Genomic DNA, 26832 nt, shown 5'->3' with positions numbered 1-26832 from the left:
GGTAAGTTCAAATACTCTAACCCTGAGTATAGATCAGTAGTTTTCCAGTAGTGATCTGTTTCCAGTAGTAATCTGTTTCCAATAGTAATCTGTTTCCAGTAGTAATCTGTTTCCAGTAGTAATCTGTGGACTCCTTGGAGTCCCTGAGTCCCTTTCAAGGGGTCAGTAAGGTGAAAACTGTTTTTGTAATTATACAATGATATTATTTACTGTTTTAACTGTGTTGAGATTTACAGTTGCAGTGGGTAAACTACTGTGGAACAGTCATCCACAATTACCTGAAAAAGCTGTTCAAATGTTTCTTTCTAACCAACTACATATCTCTATGAGGCAATAAACCAACACATCATATGTCATTGAATGAACAAGCAAGTATAAGAATCCAGCTGACTTCTATTAAGCAGACCTTAAAGAGCTTCTCAAAATATAAAACAGTACTACTGTTCTCACTGATTCTTTTTGAAAAGTGTTATTGTACCTAAAAGTGTTTTTTTTATGTTACTGCCTGATGAGTTTCTATCATTTTAAAATGAACTAATAAACATTTAAAAAGTTTTTCAGTTTGAATTTTTTGTATCATAAATATTGGTAGATATATCCTACATAAAAGTTCTTTGGTGGTCCTTAGTGATTTTTAAGAATGTAAAGAGATCCGGAGACCAAAACTTTTGAGAACAGCTCCTGTAGATGTTTATGCCATTTTTTTTATCATTCTCATTTTTCTAGAGCCGTATATGTCTTTTTTCTTTTAAAGCTTCTGATTTTCATATGAGGATTTTATTTTTTAAACTGTTGCAGGGATTCCCTGCAAGGACTTGGGGGACTCAGCAGAGTGGTACTCAAGGCTAAGGTGAGGGATGCACAGTAGGAATGGCAGGGGGAAAGTCATGGGCAGAGCCAGGTGAGATCCACGTACAGGACTGCTGTGCTATCCTTCCTGTGTGAGGTCGCATTGAGCCCCCTCCTTTCCTTAGTGGTGAAAATCCAGTAACCCCTGTGCCGGCTCAGCACCCAGGCGCTGATTGGGAGCTAGTCATGAAGGCTCCCTCTGCCTGACAACGACAGAAGTCCCAAACTCCCAGAGGTGCAGGGTTCAGTTCCTCAGGTGGGGAAACAGTTTTATCATATGGGGAGCAATGCCTGTCCATGTAGGGAAATACTTACCATCCAGGGGCCAATCCTGTAGGCAGCCTCAGCCTGCTGTGTTCTCTTTTATACAACTTGTTAATAACTCTTTTACAAGCGGATCCTGAGTCGCTGTGTGTGTAAATGTGTACTTCTCCCAGAGATAAGAAGCTGTCTTCAGAAGAGGACACTTTTGATACAATTTTTGAGGGCATTTTGAAGATATTGTGGCTTATATTCAGATTTCTTTCTATCAAAGGTAATAGCATGATACATGCCGGATTTCTGGAAGGAAAAAGGACTTCTTTTTTAGCCCGTGAACCAGAGGAGTGCTTGCTCTGTCTGCAGTCCTTGCTGTGAGCCTTGCTGCAGCTTCCAGGTCCATCTGATAAGGTTCACTCTTCTACGTGGTGCTTGTGTGTATCACATCACACGGCTTTGATGTGATCAATCATGATATAATCAATATAAATCAGTCATTTATCATATGGGAATATATGTATCAGTAAATGCATGATATTGATAGGTTTTTAAGATTTATGTCTCAATGTGACATTGTTTTTCAGTTTTCTTATTCACAGTTTCATGGACCTTTTTGGTGTGGTGACACAAATCTTTCTTCAGCTTACAGAGTGTTTTCCCTGTTTGTCTCCTGATTAACTTCTCCTTCGTCTGCTCTGTTCTCTCCTGGAACTCCTTCACTTTGACATAGGATATCTGGGATCTCTCTTCCTTTTCTCTTCCTTTGCTCTTGTCATTTTGTTTCTAATTTTGATCTATGCTATGTGAGAATTTCATTATTTCATCTCCAAACATATATTTTTAACCTTGTTTTCATTTATTACTTCAATTAGTTTTTAAATTTCAGTATTTGTATTTAAAATTTATTTCCAGGATGCTTTTCATATTTACCATCACTTCTCTTCTACAATAGCTTTATAATAGTTTTATGGATGTATTTTCTATCTTTACTAGTTAGAATTTTAAAAACGTATTTCTAAATGCTTCCTACATTAATTTTCTTTTATGTTATTTTCCCTTGCTTGTTCATTTTCATGCTTTTCTTTAGTGCTTTTGGATTTCCCCAGAATTAGTTAGGAGAATCTGTGGTTTTCATTCATGTTTGTAAATGAATTAGAAGCTGTCTGGTCTCAACCTTGAATACAAAGGCTTATAGTAGCTTGGTCTGTGCACTCAATTTTGGCTTAAATGAGCAGGTAGGAAAGTGAACAGTGGTGGCTGTCACTTGAGTGTGAGTGGAGAGTGTCTCCTCAGCAGGCCCCTTGATTAACAAAAGTAGCAACAGAGCTCCCTGTCTCAGAAGGTAAACTTTTCTGATTTCTAGTACCATGGATTTATCATTTTTATATTTCTTGTGTCATTTCAGTGAGATTTTGAAATGGATAGAAAAAAAAACCCTAATCTCAGTTTCAGGTGTTATAATTGAACTCAATAAAGCTTATAGATAAGTTAGAAACATACTTTTTTTTTTGGCCTATTGTTGGCAATTTTATGACTCTCTTTTCTTCTAAGATGAATATTTAAACTTAGGGAAGTCTCATACCTGAGTTTGAGGTAGCATGACATGGTGGTTAAGGGCACAGACTCTGGGCTAGGGTCCTCAGCTAGAGTCTCAGTTTTGATAGCACAAGCATTAGGCATGTGACATAGTATCCCTCAATACATGCTGGATGTGAAGATTATACCAATCTTTAATAATCTTAGGAGATTTAAATGAGTTTCTATTTTTAAAGTGCCTATAACAGCATTTGTCACTTAGTAGCTGCTAGATAAGTGCTTGTTAAATTAAAATTATGTATATATGGCTGTATATAAAAACATATACAGTTCACCTTTGAACAACATGGGTTTGAACTGTGTGGGTCCATTATACATGGATGTTTTCAGTAGCAAATACTGCAGTACCGCACGATCCACATCCACACATGCAGAACCCTGGATTCAGAGGAACATGGGTAAGGAGGGCTGACTATAAATTATACGTGGATTTTCAACTGGGGGTGTGGTTGGTGTTCCTAACCCTAACCCTGCGTTGTTCAAGGGTCCAATGTATTCCAAGTAATGATTTCTCTTGAACAGCTGAAATATATTTGAATTGCTTAAATAACCATTGCCATATTGTTCTCTGTTTAATTTTTTGCAGCTTATCGTGAGCCGCAGTATTATTACCAGTTCACAGCTCGATATCATGCAGCTCCCTGCAATAGTGTCTATAATGTTTCTTTTGAGAAGAAACTTCTTCAGATTTTAAGCAAATTGGTTCTTGACCTTTCATGTCAAATTTTCTTACTGAAGTCTGAATGCCATCGTGTTAAAATGCAAAGAGCTGGTTTGCAAAATGAATTGTTTTTTACATTTTCAGGTAAGTATATGCAGTTCTCTAAAGAAAACAAAGTTAGAATGCAAAACTAATCTTAGAGACGTGAGTTACTAGCGACATTTTTAGAATGTAAATGCTATAGATCTGAATGTTTCATATTCTTTACTTTCACTTCTTAGTTCTAATAGCCCCCAAATACATTTCTGCTGATTCATGTACTTAATGAAAAGTTTGGGTTCCCAAATAACTTAAACATTGCTATGATAATTTACTATAGAACGGAATTTAGTATGAGGAATATCTATCATGATATTTAGCTACAAAGATTTAATTTGTAAAACCGTGTAATTATATAATAAGCTAGGTTAACAGTTTAGACCAGAGGGAGTGTTCTAACAGCTTAGGTTGCTTTTCCTAACAATGCAGAGCAAAAGCCCAGTATATTCTGGAAAACCAAGAATTGGACTTAATATCTGAAGACTTTAGATTTATAAAGGGCCTGTTTATGAATGAGCATTTAGGAATACCCATGCATGTGTTCTTAATGGGTCCCAGTGGCAAGAGGACCCCCTCCACTTTTCATCTCAAATGATATGTTGCTGTTTCCTTTCTTTCTTCTTTACCCTCTGTCCTTGATTCCTCTACTGTCAGTGTTTGATTACACTTACTCATTTCTCTGATATTCCCTCTCTCTTTCTTGGCCATCTAGGATTGAATGTTTAGATACAAGTGAGAGGTGCGAAGCTTTCAGAGAAAAGAATAAGAGGTGTTCAACCCCATTTTCACTATCTTTTATCTTCCTTACTTCTTTTCTCTTCTCCAGAAAAACTTTTGAGAGTTTTTCTCCAGCCCCTGAGGCAAATTATGAAAGATAGGCTGAGTCTTTCTTTAGCTCATCAAAGACCCACTGTTAGCATTCACAAGAGTTATGGGGTCTTTGTACCTGGTGTATTGAATAGGTGCTATTAATAGGCATTTAATAGTCTTGAGAAAACCTGAAAGTGTACTTGAACCCATAAGAGAAAAGAGATGATTTTCAATAGAAATGAGTTCACTGTGGGCTTAATTTGCATTTCTCTAATGACTCATGAGGTTGAGCATCTTTTCATGTGCTTATTGACCATTCGTATTATTTTTTTTGGAGAAAAGTCCATTCAAGTCCTTTGCCCAATTTTGATTTTTTTCCCTAGCTTTATTGATATATAATTGACATATAACAATACGTTAGTTCAAAGTGAACAACATAAGGATTTGATGTATCTATATATTGCAAAATGTTTACCATAATAAGGTTAAACACATAGATCTTCTCACATAGTTACAATTTATTTATTTCTGCAGTAAGAACTTTTAAAATCTACTCTTCTAGCAACTTTCAAATATATACAATACAGTATTATTAACTATATTCACCAAGCTCTGCATTACATACCTGAATTTATTTGTACCCTTTGTCTTCCTTCATTCATTTCCCTCACCCCCGATCCATGCCCCTGGCAATCACCAATCTGTTCTCTTTTTCTGAGTTCAGTTTTTGTAGATTCCACATATAAGTAAGGTCATACAGTATTTGTCTTTCTCTGACTTGTTTCACTTAACAAAATGCCCTCAAGTTTTATCTGTGTTGTTATACATGGCAGAATCTCCTTCATTTTTATGGCTGAATAATATTCCTGTGTGTGTGTGTGTGTGTGTGTGTACCATATTTTCTTTATCCGTTCGTCTGTTGATGGATACTTAGGTTGTTTCTGTGTCTTAGCTATGGTGAATGATGCTGCATTGAACACGTGGGTACAGATATCTCTAAGAGATAGTGATTTCATTTCCTTCAGATGTATATCCAGAAGTGGAATTGCTGCATCATATGGTAGTTCTGTTTTTTTTGTTGTTGTTGTTTTTACCTTTTGAGGAACCTCCCTACTATTTTCCATAGTAGCTATACCAATTCATAGTCCCACTAAAGGTGCACAAGGGTTACCTTTTTTCCACATCCTTGCTAACACTCATCTCTTGTCTTTTGGATAATCATCATTCTAACAGATGTGGGTGATATCTCATGGTTTTGATTTTCATTTCCGTGATGAATTGTGATGTTGAGCACCTTTTCATTTACCTGTTGGCCATTTGAATACTTTCTAAGAAAAAATTGTCTATTCAGGTCCTTTTCAATTTTTAATTGGGTTATTTGTTTTTTGTTTTTGAATTGTATGAGTTCCTTATATATTTAGGATATTATTGTCTTATCAAATTTATGTGGTTATCAAATATTTTATGCCATTCTCTAGGTTGTCTTTTCAGTTTGTTGATTGTTTCTTTTGCTGTGAAGAAGCTTTTTTAGTTGTATGTAGTCCCATTTGTTTATTTTTGTTTTCATTGCTTGTGCTTTGGTGTCATATTCATAAAGTCATTGCCAGCACCAGCTTTTCCCTGTGTTTTCTCCTAGGAGTTTTATGGTTTAGGTTTTACATTTAAGTCTTTAATCCATTTTGAGTTAATTTTTGTGAGTGGTATGAGATAGGAGTCTAGTTTCATTCTTTTGCATGTGAATGTCCAGTTTTCCCAGTACCATTTATTGGGGAGACTGTCTGTTCTCAACTGAGTATTCTTGGCTTTCTTGTCAAATATTAGTTGACCTTACATGCATAGGTTTATTTCCTGGGTTTTCAGTTCTATTCCATAGGACTATGTGTTTGTTTTTATGCCAGTACCATATTGTTTTGACTACTATACCTTTGTAATATAATTTGAAATTAGAAGTGTGATACTTCCAGCTTCGTTCTTTCTTAGAACTGCATTGGTTATTCAGGGTCTTTTGTGATTCCATACAAATTTTAGGATTTTTTTTTTTCTATTTCTGTAAAAAATACATTGGAATCTTAGTAAAGATTACATTGAATCTGTAGGTTACTTTGGGTTGTATGGATATTTTAACAATATTTCATTCAATTCATGAACACGAGGCATCTCCATTCATTTGTGTCTTCTTCAGTTTCTTTCATCACTGTCTTGTAATTTTCAGTGTACAGACCTTTTACCTCCTTGTTTAAATTTACTCCTATGTATTTTTTTGTTTTTGATAGTATTGTAAATAGGATTGTTTCTTTATTTCTTTTCAGATAATTTGTTATTATATAGAAATTATACCAATTTTTGCGTGTTGTTTTGTATCCTGAAACTTAACTAAATTCATTTATTAAGTCTAACAGTTTTTTGCTGAAGTCTTTAGGATTTTCTCTATGTCAAATTACATCATATGCAGACAGAGATAGTTTCACTTCTCCTTGTTTGATTCAGGTGTCTTTTATTTCTTTGTCTTGCTGGACTACTCTGGCTAGGACTTCCAGTACTGTGTTATATAGGGGTGGTGAGAGTGGGCATCCTTTCCTTGTTCCTGATCCTAGAGGAAAATCTTTCAACCTTTCATGTTGAGTATGATGTTAGGTGTGGACTTGTCATACATGGCCATTATTATATTAAGGTAGATTGATTCTGTACCTAATTTGTTGAGAGTTTTATTTTGAAAGGAAGTTGAATTTTGTCAGATACATTTTTGCATACATTGAGATGACCCTGTGGTTTTTATTTTTCATTCTATTAATGTGATGAATCACATTTGTTGATTTGCATATGTTGAACCATCCTTGCATCTCAGAGATGAATCCCACTTGCTCATGTTGTTTGATGCTTTTAATGTGCTGTTCATTTTGGTTTGCCAGTATTTTGTTGAGGATTTTTCCATCTATATTCATCAGGAATATTGGCCTATAGTTTTCTTTTCGATTAGTGTCCTTATCTGGCTTTGGTATCAGGCCTTGTAAAATGGTTTGAGCATGTTACCTCCTCTTCAGTTTTTTGGAAGTTTGAGAAAGATTGACATTAGTTCTTTAAATATTTGGTAGAATTCATCAGTGAAGCCATCTGCTTCTGGGCTTTTTTGTGGGGCTGGGGGGAGATTTTCGGTTAATGATTCTATCTCCTTACTCACTATTGATCTGTTCAAATTTTCTACTTCTTTATGATTCCGGTCTTGGTAGGCTGCATGTTTCTAGGAATTTATCAGTTTCTTCTCAGTTGTCCAATTTTTGGTGTATAGTTATTCATAGTAGTCTCTTTGGCTCCTTTGTATTTCTGGGTATCAGAGTAATGTCTCTTCTTTAATTTATAATTTCATTTATTTGGGTCCTCTTTTTTTCTTATTATAGCTAAAGGTTGTCAGTTTTATCTTTTCAAAAAACCAAGTTTTGGTTTTGTTAACCATTTCTATTTTTTCCTATTTCATTTATTTCTGCTCTAATCTATTATTTCCTTTCTTCTGCTAATGTTGGGATTAGCATGATTTTCTTTTTCTTATTCCTTGAGGTATAATATTACGTTTTTTATTTGAGATCTCTTTGCTTGATGTGTACTCATTTTGCTATTTTCTAAGAATTTTGAAGTTTACCACCTACATTTAGATCTCAGATTCATTTTGAGTTAATTTTTGTATATGCTGTGAAATATGGATCCAACCTCATACTTTTGAATGTGGATGTACGATTATCCCAACACCAATTTTGAAGAGACTGTTCTTTTCTCATTGAATTGTCATGGTACTCTTGTTGAAACTTACTTAGCCACAGATATGTGAATTTATTTCTGGGCTGTTAATTCTATTTCATTGCTCTGTATGCCTGTTCTTTTGCTAGTCCACAACGTTTTGATCATAAGGTTTTGATAGTAGCTTTGTTTGTAGTAATATTTGAAATTGGGAAGTGGGAGTCCTTAAATTTTGTTCTCCCCTTTGCAACATTGTTTTGGCTATTTGAAGTCAGTTGCAATCCCATATGTTTTTTTGCACCTGCTTTTCCATTCCTGTTGAGCAAAGCCATTGGGGTTTGCATTGAATCTGTAGATGTCTCTAATGTTACCTCCTGAACAATATTGTCTTCCAACCCATGAACACAGGATAGCTCTCCCTTTATTTAGGACTTTGTCTTAGTCTGTTGGGCTGCTGTAACTAATACCATAGACTGGGTAGCTTATAAACAATGGAAATTTATTTCTCACATTTCTGGAAGCTGTAATTCTGAGGTTACAGTGCCACCATGTTTGGTGAGGGCCCTCTTAAGGGTTACAGACTTTTCATAATGTCCTCACATAGCAGAAGGAGCTAGGGGTTTCTCTGGAGCCTCTTTTGTAAGAGCACCAATCTCATTCATAAAGGCTCTATTCTCATGACCTAAGCACTTCCTGAAGACCCCATCTCCTAATACCATCACATTGGGCATTAGCATTTCAACATAAGAACTGGGGGGGGGACATAAAATATTTAGACCACAGCAGACTTCTTTGTCTATTAGCAGTGCTTTATACTTTTCAGTGTATAAGTCTTACACCTCTTGATAAAGTAATTACTACGTATGTTATTGTTTTTGATGCTATTGTAAGTACAATAATTTTCTTTTTCACATTGTTCATCGCTAGTGTGTAGAAATTCATTGATTTTTTTTGTGTATCTTACATCTTGGTTTAATTAATTAAGAGTTTTTTTTATGGTGCTTGGAATTTTTAGTATTTTCTACATGGAAGATTATGTCACCTAAGGATAACAATAGTTTTACTTATTTCTTTCCAATTTGGATAACTTTTATCTCTTCTCTGTCTATTTTGTGACAAATTGCTCTTGCTAGAATGTCAATATATTGTTTAGTAGAAATGGCAAAAGTGGACATCCTTGAATTGTTCTTGATCCTAGGGGAAAAGTTTAAGTGTTTCACTATTGAATTTGATATTGGCTGTGTGGGTTTTTCATAAAAGCTCTTTATCAGGGTGAAGCAGTTACTTTCAATTCCTAGTTTATTGAGTGTGGTTTTTTTTAGTCATGAAAGGGTGTTAGCTTTCGTCAAATGTTTCTTTTGTATCAAATGAGATGATTATGTACTTTTTTTTCCCTTCTATGAATGTTGTGCATTGTAATTTTTGATTTCCACATGGTGAACCACACTTGCACTCCTGCAATATATCCCACTTGGTCAGGGTATATATATTTTTTTAGTATGCTGCTGGAATAATTTTGTACTTCTATTATTGAGAGTATTTGCATTCAAATTGATATTAGCCCAGAGTTTTCTTTTCTTGTGATGTTATTGTCTGCCCTTGGTATCAGGGTACTACTGGCTTCATGAAATGAGTTTTAAGAAGTGTCCCTTCCTCTTCTATTCTTTTGAAAGTGATGGAAAAAGGTTTCTTTTAATAGTTAACGTTTGGTAGAGTTCACCACTGAAGCCATTGGGTCCAGGGTTTTCTTTATTGGAAGATCATTGATTACTGATTTGATCTCTTTGTTACATGCCTGTTCATATTTTGTGTTTCTTCTTGGGTCAGTTTAGATAATTTATATTTTCATCTACTTCATGTAGGTTATCTAATTTTTAGCATACTATTGTACATGATATTCTTATAATCCTTTTTATTTATGAAAGATAGATAGTAATGTCCTCTACTTTAATTTCTCTTTTTTTCTTTGTCTAGATGTTTGTCTTTTGTCTAAAGTTAATATTGCTTTTACAGCTTTCTTTTGATTCATGTTAGTATGGTATATTTTTCTCCACCCCTTTACTTTCAGTCTATAAGTGTCTTTATGTTTAAAGTGGGTCTCTTGTAGATGAGATATAATTAGATCTTTAAAAAATTCATTCTGACAGTCTCTGTCTTTTAATTGGTGAATTTAAACCATTGACTTTAAAAATGATTATTGGTGGAGTTGGATTAATATTTACCATATTTGTTACTGTTCTGTATTTGTTGCCCCTTTTCTTTGTTTCTTTTTCCTCTTCCACTTTTTTGCCTTCTCTGGTTTTAATCAAGCATTTATATGATTCCATTTGTTTCTCTTAGCATATCAATTATAATTTGTTTTTTACTTTAAATGTTTGCCCTATAGTTTGCAGTACACCTTTACGACTAATCCAAGTCTACTTTCAAATAATGCTGTACCATTTCATGGGTAGTACAAGTACTTTATAATAGAATTCCCAAATTTGTCCTCTCTTCCCTTATAAAAATGCAGTAATTTATTTTACTCATCCATAAGCTTTAATCAGTTAATACATTGTTCATATTATTATTTTGAACAAGCTATTGTCAGATCAGTTAAGAATAAGAAAAATAGATTTACTATTACCTTCTTTTATTCCTTCTCTAGTGCCCTTCCTTTATTTAGATCCAAGTTGCGGACACATATTGTTTTCCTTCTTTATGAAGAACTTCTTTTAATGTTTCTTATAAGTCTGGGTTTCTGGTGACAGATTCTCTCAATTTTTGTTTTTCTGAGAAAGTCTTTGTTTTTATTTCAGTTTTGAAGAATAATTTCACAGAATTCAGTATTTTAGTTTGGTTACATTTTTTTTCTTTCAATACTGTGTTTAAAATCATTCACACTATTCTGTTGCTTGCATGGCTTCTGAGGAGAAGTCTGATTTAATTCTTTTATTTTTAATTTTTTTCCATTTTCTTATTGTGGTAAAATACACATAACATAAAATTAATCTTAACCATTTCAAGTATACAGTTACGTCGTATTAAATACATTCATGTCTAACTGTTATCATCATTCACCTCCAAAACACTTTCACTGTGGGAAGCTGATATTCTGTTTCTACTAAACAATAAGTTGCTCTTTTCCCTGCAGCTCCTAGCATCTACCCTTCTACTTTCTACCTCTGTGATTTTAACTAAATATCTCATATAAGGGGACTCATACAGTAGTTTTCTGTTTGTTTCTGGCTTATTTCACTTAGCAAAATGTCCTCAAGGTTCATCCATGTTGTAACATATGGCAGGATTTTCTTCCTTTTTAAGAACTAATAATATTTCATTCTGTGTATATACAACATTTTGCTTCTCCGTGAATGCATTGATGGCCGCTTGTGTTGTTTTCAGTTCACTATTGTGAATAATGCTGCTTATAGGTGTACACATGTCTCTTTGAGACCCTGCATTCAGTTCTTTTGGGTATATACTCAAAGGTGGATTTGCTAGATCATAATAGTAATTCTGTTTTGATTTTTGTTTTTTTTTGAGGAACTGCTACTGTTTTTCCACAGTGGCTACAACATTTTACATTCCCACCAACAGTGTACAAGAGTTCCAATTCACCACATTCTCACCAACACTAGCTATTTTCTTTTGTTTTCATAGTAACCATCCTAATGGGTATTTGGTAGTATCTCATTATAGTTTTGATTTGCATTTCCCTAAATATTAGTTATGTTGAACATCTTTTCCTGAGCTTATTGGCCATTTGTACATCTTCTTTGGAGAAATTCCTATTCAAGTTCATTACCCATTTTTTTAAAAAAATATATTTATTTATTTATTTATTTATTTATTTGGCTGTGCCGGGTCTTAATTGCGGCATGCGGGTTCTTAGTTGCAGCATGTGGGATCTAGTTCCCTGACCAGGGATCGAACCCAGGCCCCCTGCACTGGGAGCATGGAGTCTTAACCACTGGACCACCAGGGAAGTCCCTCATGGCCCACTTTTTTTTTTTTTTTTTTTGTTCATTGCCCATTTTTTAACCTGGTTGTTAGTTTTTTTTTGGTATTGAATTTTAGGAGTTCTCTATATATTCTGTATATTTATCCCTTATCAGATATGTGACTTGTAGATATTTTCTCACATTCTGTAGGTTGCCTTTTAACTCTATTGCTATTGTGTTTTGATGCACACTTTAAAAAAGTTCTTTGATGAAGTCCACTTGTCTGTTTTTTTTCTTTTGTTTCTTGTACCTTTGGTGACATATCCAAGAAATCATTGCCAAATCCAATGAAGCTTTTGCCATAAGTTTTCCTCTAAGAATTTTGTAGTTTTATTTCTTACATTTAGGTTTTTGATCCATCTTGAGTTAATTTGCATGTATTGTGTTAGGTAAGAATCCAGATTCATCCTTTTGCATGTGGATATCCAGTTTTCCCAGCACCATTTATTGAAAAGGCTGTCCTTTCCCCATCGAATAGTGTTGACACCATTGTCAAAAATCATTTGGCCATATATGTGAGGGCTTATTTCTGGGCTGTCTGTTACATTGGTCAATATTTCTGTCTTTATGCCAGTAACACACTGTTTTGGTTACTGCAGCTTTGTAGTAAATTTTGAAATCAAGAATTGTGATTTTTAGCTTTATTCTTTTTTAAGACTTCTGGATATATAAAGTCCCTTGTGATTCCACATAGATTTTAACGTGGATTTTTCTGTTTTGCAGAAAATGTAGTTGGGATTTTAATATTGATTGCATTGAGTCTACAGATTGTTTTATGTAGTAATGACATTTTAACAATGTTACGTTTTCCAATCTATGAACATTGGATGCATTTCTATTTATTTATGTCTTCTTTAATTTCTTTCAACAATGGTTAAGTTAATTGTAAGTTAATTCCTGAGTATTGGTTAAGTTAATGGTTAATTAATTGGTTAATTCCTCAGTATTTTATCCTTTTTGATGCCTTTGTAAATGGAATTGTTCCCATAATTTTCTTTTCAGGCTTTTCATTGTAGTGTATAGAAATGCAGCTGATGTGTGCATTGACTTTGTATTGTGCAACTTTGCTGAATTTATTTATTAGTTCTTAACAGTTTTATTTGTGGAATCTTACTGTCTGCATGTGAGATCATAGCATCTCTGAACAGAAGTAATTTTCCTGCTTCTTTTCCAATTTGGACGCCTCTTATTTTGCTTTCCTGCCACAACGCACTGGCTACAACTTCCGTTACTGAGACGAAATGGCATAGTTGTATGTGGGCCCATCCCTGAATTCTGGCAATAAACCCCACTTGTGCATGGTGTATGATCCTGTTAGTAAGCCCCTGAGTTTGGTTTGTTAGTATTTTGTTGAGTTTTTCATCAGTGTTGATTAGGGATATGGGTCTGTAGTGTCTTATGGTGTCTTTGTCTGGCTTTTGTGTCTGGGTAACGCTGGCCTCAGAGGATGAGTTTAGAAGTGTTACCTCCTCTTCACCTTTTTGGAAGTGTTTGAGAGGATTGGTATTAATTCTTCTAACTGTTGTTAGAACTCACCACTGAAGTCATCCAGTCCTGGGTTATGACTGTGTTGTTTAAGACCTCTATTTCCTTACTTACCTTCTATCTGACTCTTCTATCCACTACTGTGAGATATTGAAATCTCCAAATGTTATTGTAGAAATGTATATTTCTCTTTTGAATGCTGTTAGTTTTTACTTCAAAAATTTTCATGGTCTGATATTAGGTATGTAAATGTTTATATTTACATTACATAGTCTTGCTGTGTTAAACCTTTTATTAGTATATATTATCCTTATTTGTCTCTTACACCCTTTCTTGATTTTAAGTCTATTTTATCTCTTATGAGTATAACAACTCTTGTTCTGTTTTGGTTACTATTTGCATGGAATATCTTTTTCCATCCTTTAATTTGCAATCTATTTTTGTTTTTGTATCTAAAGTGAGTCTCCTGTAGACAGTACATAGTAGGATTATGTTTTTTTATTCATTCTCAAATCTCTCTCTCTTTTGACTTGAGAATTTAATCCACTTATTTATTTATTTATTTGTTTATTTTTGGCTGTGTTGGGTCTTCATTGCTGCATGTGGGCTTTCTCTACTTGTGGTGAGCGGGGGCTACTCCTCATTGCGGTGCATGGGCTTCTCACTGTGGTGGCCTCTCTTGCTGTGGAGCATGGGCTCTAGGCGTGCGGGCTTCAGTAGTTGGAGCACGCGGGCTCTGGTGTTGCGGCGCGTGGGCTCTAGAGAGCACGGGCTTCAGTAGTTGTGGCTCATGGGCTCTAGAGCGCAGGCTCAGTAGTTGTGGCACATGGGTTTAGTTGCTCCGCAGCATGTGGGATCTTCCCGGTCCAGGGCTTGAACCCATGTCCCCTACGTTGGCAGGCGGATTCTTAACCACTGCACCACCAGGAAAGTCCCCAATCCATTTACTTTTAAAATGATTTTTGATAATGCAGAATTTACCTATGTCATTTTGCTATTTGTTTTCTTTATGCTTTATAGCAGTTTTGTTCCTCATTTCCTTCATTATAGTCTTTTTTGTGTAGACTTTTTTGTAGTTAAATGTTGAAATCTTTTTCATTTCCTTTTGTGTATATTGTATAGTTATTTTCTTTGTTGTTACCATGGGAATTACATTTCACATTCCTAAGTTTATAACACTCTAATCTGAATTTACACCAACCTAACTTCTACACCATATGAAAACTCTCCTTTAACAGCTGTATCCCCACCTTTTTCAGTTGTTGATGACATAAACTTGCTACTTTATAAATTGTGTGCCCCAAAATAAAAACTAATAATTATTTTGAATGAATTAGTCTCTTAATTTATATAGAAAACAAAGTGTGGAGTTACAAACCAAAGTTACAGTAATACTAGCCTTTAGACCAATTGTTTTTTCTTAAGTATATTAGACTCTTAAGTCATGTATAGAAAAATTGCTGTTACAATCCGATCTGACAGTAACAGCAGCTCCTGTCGTCCGTGTGCTTACCTTTGTTGAGGTCTTTATTTCTCTTCATGCAACTTCATGTTGCCTTCTAGTATCCTTTCACTTCACCTGCAGGACTCCCTGAGCAGTTCTTGCTGGGCAGGTCAGGTGGTCACAAACTCCCTCAGCTCTTGTTTAGTTAGGAAAGTCTTCATTTCTCTCTCACTCTTGAAGGGAAATTTTGCAGGTTATAGGATTCTTTCCTTGCTCTTTCTTTTCTAGTACTTATCACCTTATCACAAAATATGTTTCTGTAATGATGATTGTTTATTGTTTGTGTGTATTGTTGTTTATTCTCATTTTCTGCCTTAGAATATAATTTCCAAAGAGTCAGGGAGTTTGTAGATTTTGATCACTTATGTGTCTCAGACTCTTAGAATAACTCTTAGTATGTAATAGACTCTCGATAATTACTTATTGAATAAATAGGTACATGAATGCATGCATATATGACTATGTTCATCATTTTAGTTACCATGGCCACTACTGTAGTCCAATCTCATTCTCTTTTCAGTATTGTCTACTGTAGTCCAACCTCATTCTCTTTTCAGTATTGTTATAATCATTTATCTCTTTGTAGAGATTAAGAATTGAGTTAGTCAAATGACTAACACTATATTATATGGGTAGAGTTAAGTAGAATATTGAATGAGTAAACACATTTATACATACATATACATATATATGATATAAAAGGCAAAATAATTCCATTGTTAAAAATTGTATGATGTCAATTGCCACATACTCACTGCAATAGGTTTTCCTGATTTATGTAAGATAAATTTTTACATTAGGTTTTTGGCTGAAAAAAGTGATTTAACATTTGGAAAATTGCTTAATTTTTTAGTGGAATAGAAATATTAGACACATTGTCTATTTTATATTTCAAAAGCCAATTTAAATATTGTGATATAGTAGTTTAGACCCATGATAAAATATAAAATATTTTCTCAGTTTCATCTCTAGACACTGAAAAAGGACCCAAACCATGTGCAGACCATAGTTGTGAATCTTCCAAAAGACTATCTAAGGTATGTTATGTGAGGTGAGAAAAAAGAGGAAACGGTGAACATGCCCAGGGTGTGAGTAAGCATCTTAGCTATTTATAGAACACACCACCACCACCCCCAACACACACACTTAGGGAATTCAACAATAAAAATAAAACTTCATCAAATAACATCAAATAATAAATGACAAGAATTTAGTGGAGTTAATATTTTTATGAAATGCTTTGAAATTTAGCATTTTGTAACTGATTGTATTAGGAAATAGGATTTTCCCATTTATATGGCCTTGTTTGCTATTGCAAATTAATTTATGACTAATAATCCAGAAGAATTCTCTCCATGTTACTGTTATTAATCCTAAATAATAAATTTGATCTATACTGTTTATTAACTGTTTTCACATTGCTCTATACTCAGCATCTTGTACCTATGCTTAGGGTGAAAATTATACTGTAACTTCCAGCAGCAATTTAGTTTTCTCTTTTACATTATACTTAACATATTATTCATGCTCAGTAAATTTATGGCAGATTTTCCTACTTCAGATTACTCTTCAGTGACCCTGAACACTTTATTAAAAATAATATTTTAAAATATTTGGAATACAATATAATTTACATTTGATAATTGTGAAAATTTTCTGTTAAAATCATAAGTAATGCATATTTATAGGTCAGTATCCATTACTTTTGCCCAGTGAAATTGACAGGGGGATGATTTCTTAATTTGTACTCACTAAGCCTCCTGAAATGTAGCTTAAATCATCTATTTATATATAACCAGATATTTCCATTTAAAAAACTTCCTTAGGGGTTACCTCTCATCCCAGGGATATATTTTTTCCTTTACTTTTGAAATAGGAGTTAAATTTTAGGGCATTGAGAACAGAAAGCAATCTTATTTTTCTAATTCTGTTTCTTAATCCATGAGTACTATTTTAATTATTATTTCGTATACGCCACAAATTTTGTTAATATTTTGTTGAAATTTAAAATTTTCAAAATACTTTTTTAAATTTGTCTTGAGATATCTTCTTTGACCCATGTGTTAGAAGTGTGTTGTTTAATCTCCATTGATTTCTGTTTAATTACATTATGATCTGAGAGCAGACATTGTATGATTTCTGTTCTTGTTAATTTGTTAAAGTGTGTGCTGTGGTGGAGAATATTGTCTGTCACGGTGAATGTTCCATCTGAGCTTGAGGAGAATGTGTATTCTCCTGATGTTGTATGACTCAGTCTATAGAAGTCAGTTATAACAGGTGATTCATGGTGGTGTTGAGTTCAACTATGTCCTTAGAATTTCTTCTTTTTTGTGGCTGTGTAAGATTCCATTATATGTGTAGGCCACAGTTTTTTATATATCCTTTCAACCACAGATGGACTTTTAGGTTGCTTCTTTGTCTTGGCTACTGTGAATAGTGAACATGGGAGTGTAGATATCTCTTTGAGATCCTGATTTCAGTTACTTTGGATATATACCTAGAAATGGAATTGCTAGATCATATGGTAATTCTATTTTTAATTTTTGGGGGACCTTCCATACTGTTTTCCATAGTGGCTGCATCAATTTGCATTTATTCCAATAAAGTATAAGGATTCCCTTTTCTATATATCCTTACCAACACTTTCTGTCTTTTGTTTTTCTGATAATTGTCATTCTGACATGTGTGATGTGATAGTGCATTGCGGTTTTTATTGCATCTCCCTGATGGTTAGTTCTGTTAAGAATCTTCTCATATACCTGCTGATTGTTTGTATGTCTTCTTTGGAGAAATGTCTCTTCAGTTCCTTTGCCTATTTTAAAATTCAGATCATTTGATGATTATTATTATTTTGCTATTGAGTTTTATGTCTTCCTTATATATTTTGGAAATTAATCCTTTATCTGATACAAAGTTTACAAATACACTCCCATTTCATAGGTTGCCTTGTTGTTTTCTTGTTCATTTCCTTTTCTGTTCAGAAACTTTTTAGTTTGATGTAATCCCATTTGTCTGTTTTTGCCTTTGTTGCCTGTGTTTTTTGGTATCATATCCAAGTTTTCATTGCTAGGGCCAGTGTCAGGCTTTTTTTCTCGATATTTTCTTCCAGATATTTTACAGTTTCATGCCTTACATTTAAATCTTTGATATATTTTGAATTGATTTTTGTGTAAGGTAGAAGATAAGGGTACAATTTCATTCTTCTTCATCTGGAAAAATCGTTTGCCCAACACCATTTATTGAAGAGACTATCCTTTCCCCATTGTGTATTCTTGGCTCTCTTGTGTAAGACCAGTTGACAGTATATGTGTGGGTTTATTTCTGGATACTCCATTCTGTTTCACTGGACAATATATCTGTTTTTATGCCAATACCATATGGTTTTGATCAATATAGCTTTGTAATGTAATTTGAAATCAGGACATGTGATGACTTCAGCTTTGTTCATCTTGCTCAAAATTGCTTTGACTGGGATATTTTGTAGTTCCAGATGAATTCTAGGGTTTTTTTTTTTCTGTTTCTGGAAAAAATGCCATTGGGATTTGGAAGCAAATTGCAATGAATGTCTAAATCCCTCTAAGTATTCTGGACACTTTCACAATAGTCTTCCATCTGAATGTAGGGTATCTTTACATTCATTTATTTAAAAAAAAATTTCTCTCATCAATGTTTTTTAGTTTTTAGTGTACACATCTCTTATCTTCCTACTTAATTTTACTTCTAAATATTTTATTCTTCTTGTACTCATGTAAATGGGATTATTTTCTTGATATCCTTTTTAGGTAGTTTCTTGCTAGTGTGTAGAAATAAAACAATTTTTTTTAATGTTGATTTTGTATCATGCAGCTTTACTGAATTTGCTTATTCTATGAGTTTTTGTGGAGTCTTTAGGGTTTTCTGCATATATGAACATTTCATCTGAAAACAGATGATTTTACTTCTTCGTTTCAGATTTGGGTGATTTTTATTTGTTTTTCTTTTCTAATTGCTCTCTTTAGGACTTTCAGTACTATATTGAATAGAAGTAGCAAGACTGGGCATCCTTTCTTTGCCCAGGTCTTAGAGAAAAGGTTTTCAGGTTTTCACTTTTGAATGTGCTGCTAGCTGTGGAATTTTTCTATATGGACTTAATTATTATATTTTGGCAAGTTCCTAACCTTCCTACTTTATTGAGAAGTTTCATTATGAATGGATGTGAAATCATGCTTTTCTACATCTATTGTGATAATCATATGATTTTTATTTTTCATTCTGTTAATGATTGATCTGTGTATGTTGAAACATCCTTGCATCCCAAAGATGCATCCCACTTGGTCATGGTGTATAATCCTTTTAATAGGTTGTTGAATTTGGTTTGCTAGTGTTTAGTTGAGGATTCTTGTATGTATGTTAATCAGGTATATTATCTTATAAATTTCTTTTCTTTTGGTGTCTTTGTCTGGTTTTGGTATCAGAGTGGTACTGGCCTCACAAAATGAGTTTGGAAGTGTTCCCTATTCTATTTTTTTTTGAATGAAGTTTAAGAAGTTCTGGTATTAATTCTTCTTTAAATATATCGTAGAATTCATCTATGTTGACATCTGGTCCTGGAGCTTTCCTTGCTAGAAGGTTTTTGATAACTGATTCAGTCTTCTTATTTATTATTGGTCTGTTCATGTTTTCTGTCTTTTTCTTATTTCTGAATTCAGCCTCTATATTTTGTATGTTTATAGGAATTTGCCATATATTCTAACTTATTCAATTTGTTGGCATACAGTTTTTCATTATAGTCCTCTTTTATGATTTATGAAAGAAAATGTTTATGAAATAATATAATCATCTTTTTCTGTGGCATCAGTTGTAATTTCTCCTCTTTCATTTCTGATTTTATTTTTTCTGATTTTATTTAAGTCTTCTCTCTTTTTTTCTTTGTTAGTCTTGCTCATTGTTTGTCTTCTTAGTTTATCTTTAAAAAAAACCAGCTCTTAGTTTCATCATTGTTCAATTTTTGTGTTTTCTACTTCATTTATTTCTGCTGTAGTGTTTATTCCTTCTTTACTTCACCTAACTTTGGGTTTAATTTGTCTTTCTTTTTCTAGTTTCTTGAGGTGTAAAGTTGGGTGTTTATTTGGTATTTTTCTTTTTTTCTAACGTAGGCTTTTATTGCTATAAATTTACCTCATAGTACTGCTTTTTCTGCATCTCATAAATTTTAGTATTTTGTGTCTTTGTTTACATTTGTCTCATGATATTTTCTTGTCTTCTTTGACTCAGTGGTCCCAGGATGTGTTGTTTAAATTCCACATGTTTGTGAATCATTTCATTTTCCTTCTGTTATTGATTTCTAGGTCCACTTCATTGTGGTTGGAGGATATACTTGGTGTGAGCTTAATATTTTTATATTCGTAAAGACATGTTTTGTGACCCATCCTAGAGAATGTTTGTATGCACTTGAGAAGAATCAATTTTCTTCTACTGTTGCATGGAACATTCTGTGGATCTGTTAAGTTCATTTGGTCTATTGTGTTGTTCAAGTCTGGTAGTTCCTTATTGATTTGCTGTCTGAATATTCTATCCATTATTCAAATTGGAGTATTGAAATCTCCTACTATTATTGTATTGATGTCTGTTCTTCCTTTCAGCTCTGTCAGTGTTTGCTTTATATATTTATATACTCTGATGTTGGGTGTATATATATGTTATATCTTCCTGTTGAATTGATTCCTTAATCATTATATAAAGACCGTTTTTGTTTCTTATTACAGTTTTTTATTATTTCAAGGTGATTTTTTTGGATATATGTACATCCATCCTTGCTCTGTTTGGTTGTCATCTGCATGGGATCTTTTTCCATGTTTCACTTTAAGCTTATAAGTGTCCTTAAATCTACAGTTAATCTCTTGTAGACAGCATATAGTTGGATGATCTTGTTTTGTCCATTAAGCCATGTCATGTTTTTTACAGGGGAGTTTAATCTATTTACATTTAAAGTTATTATTGATAGGTAAGGGCCTACTATTGTCATTTTGTTAATTATTTTCTGGATGTTTGTAGTTCTTTTGTTCCTTTCTTCCAATGTTGCTGTCATCCTTTGTTGTTTGATTTTTTTGTGCATTGATACACTTTGATTCCTTTCTCTTTTTTAAAGATATTTTCTTTTTGATTATCATGAAGCTTACGTATAAATCTTTTAACAGTCTACTTTAAGCTGATAACTTAGTTCAATTGCATATGAAAGTCTATACTTATAGTCTCCCCTGCACAGTATGTTATTGATGTCACAAGTTACATCTTTTATATTGTACATCTAATTACAGATTTTTATACTTATACTTTTGTCTGTAAGTTTTATACTTGTTTAAAATCTGATTTATGTATCACCCTTACAGTATTACATTAGTTTGTATTTGCTGTGAGATTTATACTTTTTAATGTTGCTGTTAAGTGTTCTTTCATTTCATTTCATTTGATGAACTCTCTTTAGCAATTCTTGTAAGGCAGTTCACTCACTTGGGCAGAGCACTGAGATGCTGGGACTTCGAATGGTGTTGAACTCTTTCAGTTTTTGTTTTTCTGGGAAACGCTTCATCTTTCCTTCATTTTCAATGGAGAGTTTGACAGGTATAGTATTCTTGGTTCATAGTTTTGTTTGTTTGTTTCTGCACTTTGAATGTATCATTATGTATTCTCCTAGCCTGAAAGTTTTGTGCCAAGACATCCACTGACTTCTAATCACTGATAGTATTATTTGTGTGGGGGGTTACCCTTTATTTGATGAATTGCTTTTCTCTAGCCACTTTCATAGTTCTGTCTTTGTGATATTGTCAAATTAATAACAGTGTTTCTTGGTGTAGTTCCCTTTAGTACAACATATTTGGTATTCTTTAAGGTTTATGAATCTTTGAAAAGTTCTTTGGTATTATTTCTTTAAATAAGCTTTCTAGTCCTTTCTCTTTCTGTTCTTAAGGGAACTCCATAGTGCATGTATTGATTTAGGTAATGATATCAAATAAGTCTCATAGGATTTCTTCACTCTTTTTTTCTTTTTGTTTCTCGGACTGGATAATTTCAAATGATCTGTCTTTTAATTCATTGATTCTTTTCTATGCCTGATTGAGTCAACCTTTGAAGCTCTATTGAATTTTTAAGTCCAATCACTGTATTTTTCAAACTAGAATATCTGTTTGGTTCTTTTTTATGGTTTGTATCTCTTTGTTGTACTTTTTGGGTTTTGTGTGTATGTGTGTGTGTGTGCACACGCACGCACGTGTGCACATTGTTTTCTTGATTTTGTCTGTGTTTTCTTGTAGTTTACTGAGTTTCTTTAAGATTATATTGAATTCTTTTTAGGTGATTCATAGATCTTCATATCTTTGGCCTTTGTAGCTGGTTATTGGAGCTTTTTTTTGTTGTTGTTCTTTTATGATATCATGTTTTATTGATTCTTTGTGATCCTGGTATGCTGGAATTGGTGCCTGTGCTTTTAAAGAAAAGTTTCCTCTTCCAATCTTTATGGTCTGGCTTCAGGAGAGAATGACCTTTACCAGACTAGAGTTTCTAGGAGTCTCTCATACCTTTCTTATGGCTACACCTCCTCAAGTCTTGCTTTTTCCTGGGGTGGATGTTTTAGAATTATTTCTTCTCTCAATCCTACAGAGCCATGTCAGGTTATGAGAGTCACATCAGGTGCTAAGAGCAAACCACTCCTTTATCCTGAGGGCAGTGCCTGAAATGCCAAGGCTTTTTATGCATCTTTCATTTCTCTCCCTCCCTCCTAAAGGGGATGTCTTGGAGATTGCTCCTTCTGTAGTCTGCAGAGTCATGCCAAGTGCCCCAAGAGTCACCTTTCTCTTTTCCCCAGGGCAGTGCCCTTGATTCTGAGCCATGGGTTGCAAGCTCCATCTCTCTTCCTCTCTCCTGAAGGAACAGTCCCAGGGTTGTGGGCCTTCACCAAATTTTGCAGAGTTTAACTTGCTGCTGGCTTCCATACCGCCTGCTTAGATCTGTGTGCCAGCTGTCAGGGCACACATGCCAGGTGCCATGAGTTTCCACCCCTTTTCTTTGTTCTCAGCTTTCTCTAAATGATTTGGCCATGCTAATTTCCTCAGAGTTCTAGGTGCAGTAAGAGAGAAGCAGACCTCCAGAAGGAGTCCGCATGGGAAGTGACCCCAAGCTTGGGAAAGCCAAACCTTCACGTTGCATTTTCCTTCCCCTGAGGGAGAAGTTGTGGTCTAGAGGGATCTCTCTGGGTGCTGAGTTTTGGTGACCTGGGAAAGTGGTGATGCAGTCAAAGTGAAACAGTTTCTCCTACCATTTTCAGTGTGTCTGATCTTGGGTTTTGTGGTCCATGGGGGTGCTGGAACATTTCTACTATATTCAGGAGTTCCTAAAAAGTATTTTCATCCCTGAATCGTTGTCAAATCAGTGTTTTTGTGCAGTGAAGACTGGACTCTCCTATTCTGCCATGTGGCTGACAGCATTCCTTTTGGATATAGTTAACAATCCAGCTAACAAATCAAGTTAATAATCCCTGCCTCTTAATTAGAATATTTAGACCAATTACATTTAATTTAATTATCAATGATTTGGATTTAAATCCACCATTTTTCCATTTTTTTCTGTTTGTCCCATCTCTTGTAACTTTTTCCTTTTATTCTTTCTTTTGGATGATTGTGCCTTTTAAAGAATGATACTGTTTTATAGTCTTGCTCATTGCTTTATTGTTTTCAAATCATACTGCTGATTTATGTGGGTGGGTTTTTATCATTCTATTATTTATCATTTAACCTGGTTTTCTATTCTTCTGGTTTTGCTCCGTCCCTATCTTCTTTGGATTGATTAAACTTTTTTTTAACTGACTTTTTTCTTGTTATATTTTTTTTTCACTCTTTTTCTGGATTTGTTTCAAATTTTAATGTATTCTTCGTAGCAGAACCAAAACTTACTTAGTTTATAGTACCTTCCAAAAAAGTACAAAAGCCTTAAAGACCTTTAACTGTTATGACATGTTTTCATCTTTCAAGGTTTTGTTTTCTAGTACTCTAGTTTTTTTTTTTTAATTTTTCACTTATTATTAAGATTGTTTCAGAATGTCAGTGTTTGTTTAGATTTACCCACACTTTTATCCATTTCTTTGCTTACGATTTCTTCTTGCATCTCAGTCTTTCCGTATCATGTATTTTTCCTTCTTCCTATATTTATTGTTCCACTGAAATCTGAGGATTCATTACTTTGATCAGTTCTGGAAATTTTTTCTGCCAGAACATCTTTGAAAATTACCTGTTGCCCCATTTGCTTCTCTTGAACTCCCATTTAGTATGTTTCAGGTTATCTCATTGATTTCTCCACCTCTCTCTTACTTTTTTTTCTTTTTTAAAATATGTTCTTCATTCTCAGTAATTTCTTCAATTATTTATTGCATTTAATTGTTCTGGCTCCAGCAGGGCCTAATCTGATGTTCAGTCTGTCCACTGAGTTTTTAATTTCACTCCATTTTTTACTCCCTTCATTAATTGTAATTTAAGTAGGTAATTTTTCAAATATACTTTCTCTTTTATTGTGATATAAATCTCCTTTCCTGTGTTTTCATACCACTTTTATGTCTTCATGTGTTCTAAGGATACTTCATATCATTTTTTTCTATTTTAGGTCACTGGAGCTCCATTATCTGAATTTCTTGATGGTCTAATTTGGCAGTTTGTTGACCCCACTGTTGTTTCTTAGTTCATCCTCTGCTACATAATTCTGGCTGATAAGTCATGTTTGTCAGTCCTTTATCAGTAGATGTAGCCCCTTTGGCTTAGGTTGTGTGTGTTTTTCTGTAAAGTTACTATGTTTGCTTTTGCCTAATGTTCCATGGTTGTTCTCAATCAAAGCCAAATTTTTATGTTAATTTCTGACTTGGGGATCTTGTACCACACAGAAAGTACAACAAAATCCCACACCCACTTTGAAAGCAAACCATCGTGTAGGAATTCACAGAGGAGTTTTGCTTTCCCCCATCCCTCCACTCCATCACCCCCTCCTGCTGCCCCCTCCCTACCCTATTGAGAGGCTTTCTTGTTATTTCCCTTTTGTAATTGAATTTCTTTTCCTGCTCCACTGTTTTACTTAGAGTCTTTCTTGGTTGTTTATTTTGTTTGTTTTTAACAGCTTTAAGCCTTTTTTCCTTAGCTCTTTTGTTTGTTAAATTATAACACTCTGGAATACTCAGATTGACATGAAATGAAATAGGGACTCAGCTAATATTAGGTTTATAATTTTCATTTTTAGCACCTTTCTCTCTTTCTTTCTGTCTCTCCCTGTCTTCCTTTCTTCCTTTCTACTTTCTTCTTCCTCTCTTATTGTTGAAATATAAGTACACAATATCTTTGCTGTGTTATGTTCAGTTAGGTGATTTTTAGCAGGGTGATTTTTCAGACTATCTAGTGCACCATATGGTTGGAAATGTGAATTCTTTTTCTGTATTTTTAAATGTCATTTCTCTCCTCTCACTCCTGTCTTATCTGCTTGCTTTTTTTCAATTAGAAATATACTACTTTAAAAAACTTTAATATGACAGTTTAAATCTCTAATAATTTCAAAACTTAAATTATAATTTATCTTTAATCTTTCTTCTAAAAAATCTGGTTTTCTAATACAGGTTTCATTTCTTGTGGAGCAACTACCATTTCAGTGACAATGCTGAGTGAAGAGTCGATTCTTTTGTCTTTTGCTTCAGGACTGAAGTAGACTACATTGCAAAGTTAAATTTTTCTTTATTCTAAAGTTCTGGGATTCATTATGCTTCTTAGGAGTGGATTCCAACTTTCATAGAACTCAAACTATTATATAACCCTTTACTTTCTTCCTCTTCCCTTTGGCTCTGCTTTGAAACTGAGCTTTATCTCATAGTTCTCTGCCTGTTTTACTGATATGAGTGAGTGTACATCATCCATGTTGGTGTTCCTACCACGAGAGGGACAACTTAGTGTTTTTGTTTTAAACTTTTTCGACAGTTCTTCATTGGGACATTGTCCTGTAAGATCTGGACACCCTACCTCTCATTTGCTCACTGAGCACTGAGATCACCAGTCTTTTCTATGCAAATTCACAATTCTTTCCATTTCATCCAAGATACTGTAAGCCTCTCCTTTTTTGTTTTTTTGGGGTTTTTTTGGCTTTTTAATTCCAGCCCCATTTGATGACTATAGTCATTTTCCAAAGAGATTCCCCCAATATAGGTGTTAACCAAAGGTTTCCAATGGACTCCATCTTAAAAGTGTATTGTCCATAACACCTGGTACATAATGAATTCTCCCTTCATGGATACTGGAGCTCCAATTCAACTCTGGTCGTGTATAATGTATGACATTTTTTGCCTATCCTGGGACTCCCATCGCTTGCTGGACTAATGTAGAGCACATATTAAGCCTTTCTAGTCGCCTTTTTCAGTACCTAATGTGGCATGATCAGTTGAGCAAGATTATGGTATTTAAAGTAAGCTGTTCAACTTCTCCATGCAGAAGTTTATATAGTTTACAAACTGCTTATTGTTGAAGTGGTAATGATTTCTTGTTCTAGTCTTGTAATCAATAACCAATAATTATAGAACATATTCCTTCCATATATGCTTAATAATTCTATAAAATTTGGGGGTGGGTGGGTGAAGGGAGGAGTAGCTTGGGCCAGGCAATCTGATGTTTATTCAGTTGTATTAATTCTTTGTATCTTAAACCAGGTGATTAATCTATGAAGAATTTCTGTAATTATGATTTGTTCTTATGTCATCCAAATTTGTCCAAAAATTTTTACTTTAAAATCTTTAATCTTTACCCAACTCAGAGAATTCTTCAGTTTCACACTTTGTTTGGTACAAATAATTAACCCCATGTCAACCA

The 26832-nt window shown here is 34.0% G+C and overlaps 1 protein-coding gene across 1 annotated transcript in view; it reads left to right on the top strand.

Moving 5' to 3' along the window:
- ZPBP (zona pellucida binding protein) overlaps positions 1–26832 on the top strand; it is a 93825-nt gene that overhangs the window by 28623 nt on the left and 38370 nt on the right. Inside the window, exons 5-6 of the mRNA XM_061197524.1 lie at positions 3290–3508; positions 15935–16011. Of these exons, the coding sequence (XP_061053507.1) occupies positions 3290–3508; positions 15935–16011 (296 nt within the window). The remainder of the gene's footprint in view (positions 1–3289; positions 3509–15934; positions 16012–26832) is intronic.

This window comes from Eubalaena glacialis, chromosome 8, assembly GCF_028564815.1.
Source record: "Eubalaena glacialis isolate mEubGla1 chromosome 8, mEubGla1.1.hap2.+ XY, whole genome shotgun sequence".
NCBI classification, from domain to species: Eukaryota; Metazoa; Chordata; class Mammalia; order Artiodactyla; family Balaenidae; genus Eubalaena; species Eubalaena glacialis.
This window is presented reverse-complemented; position numbering and strand designations above follow the sequence as displayed.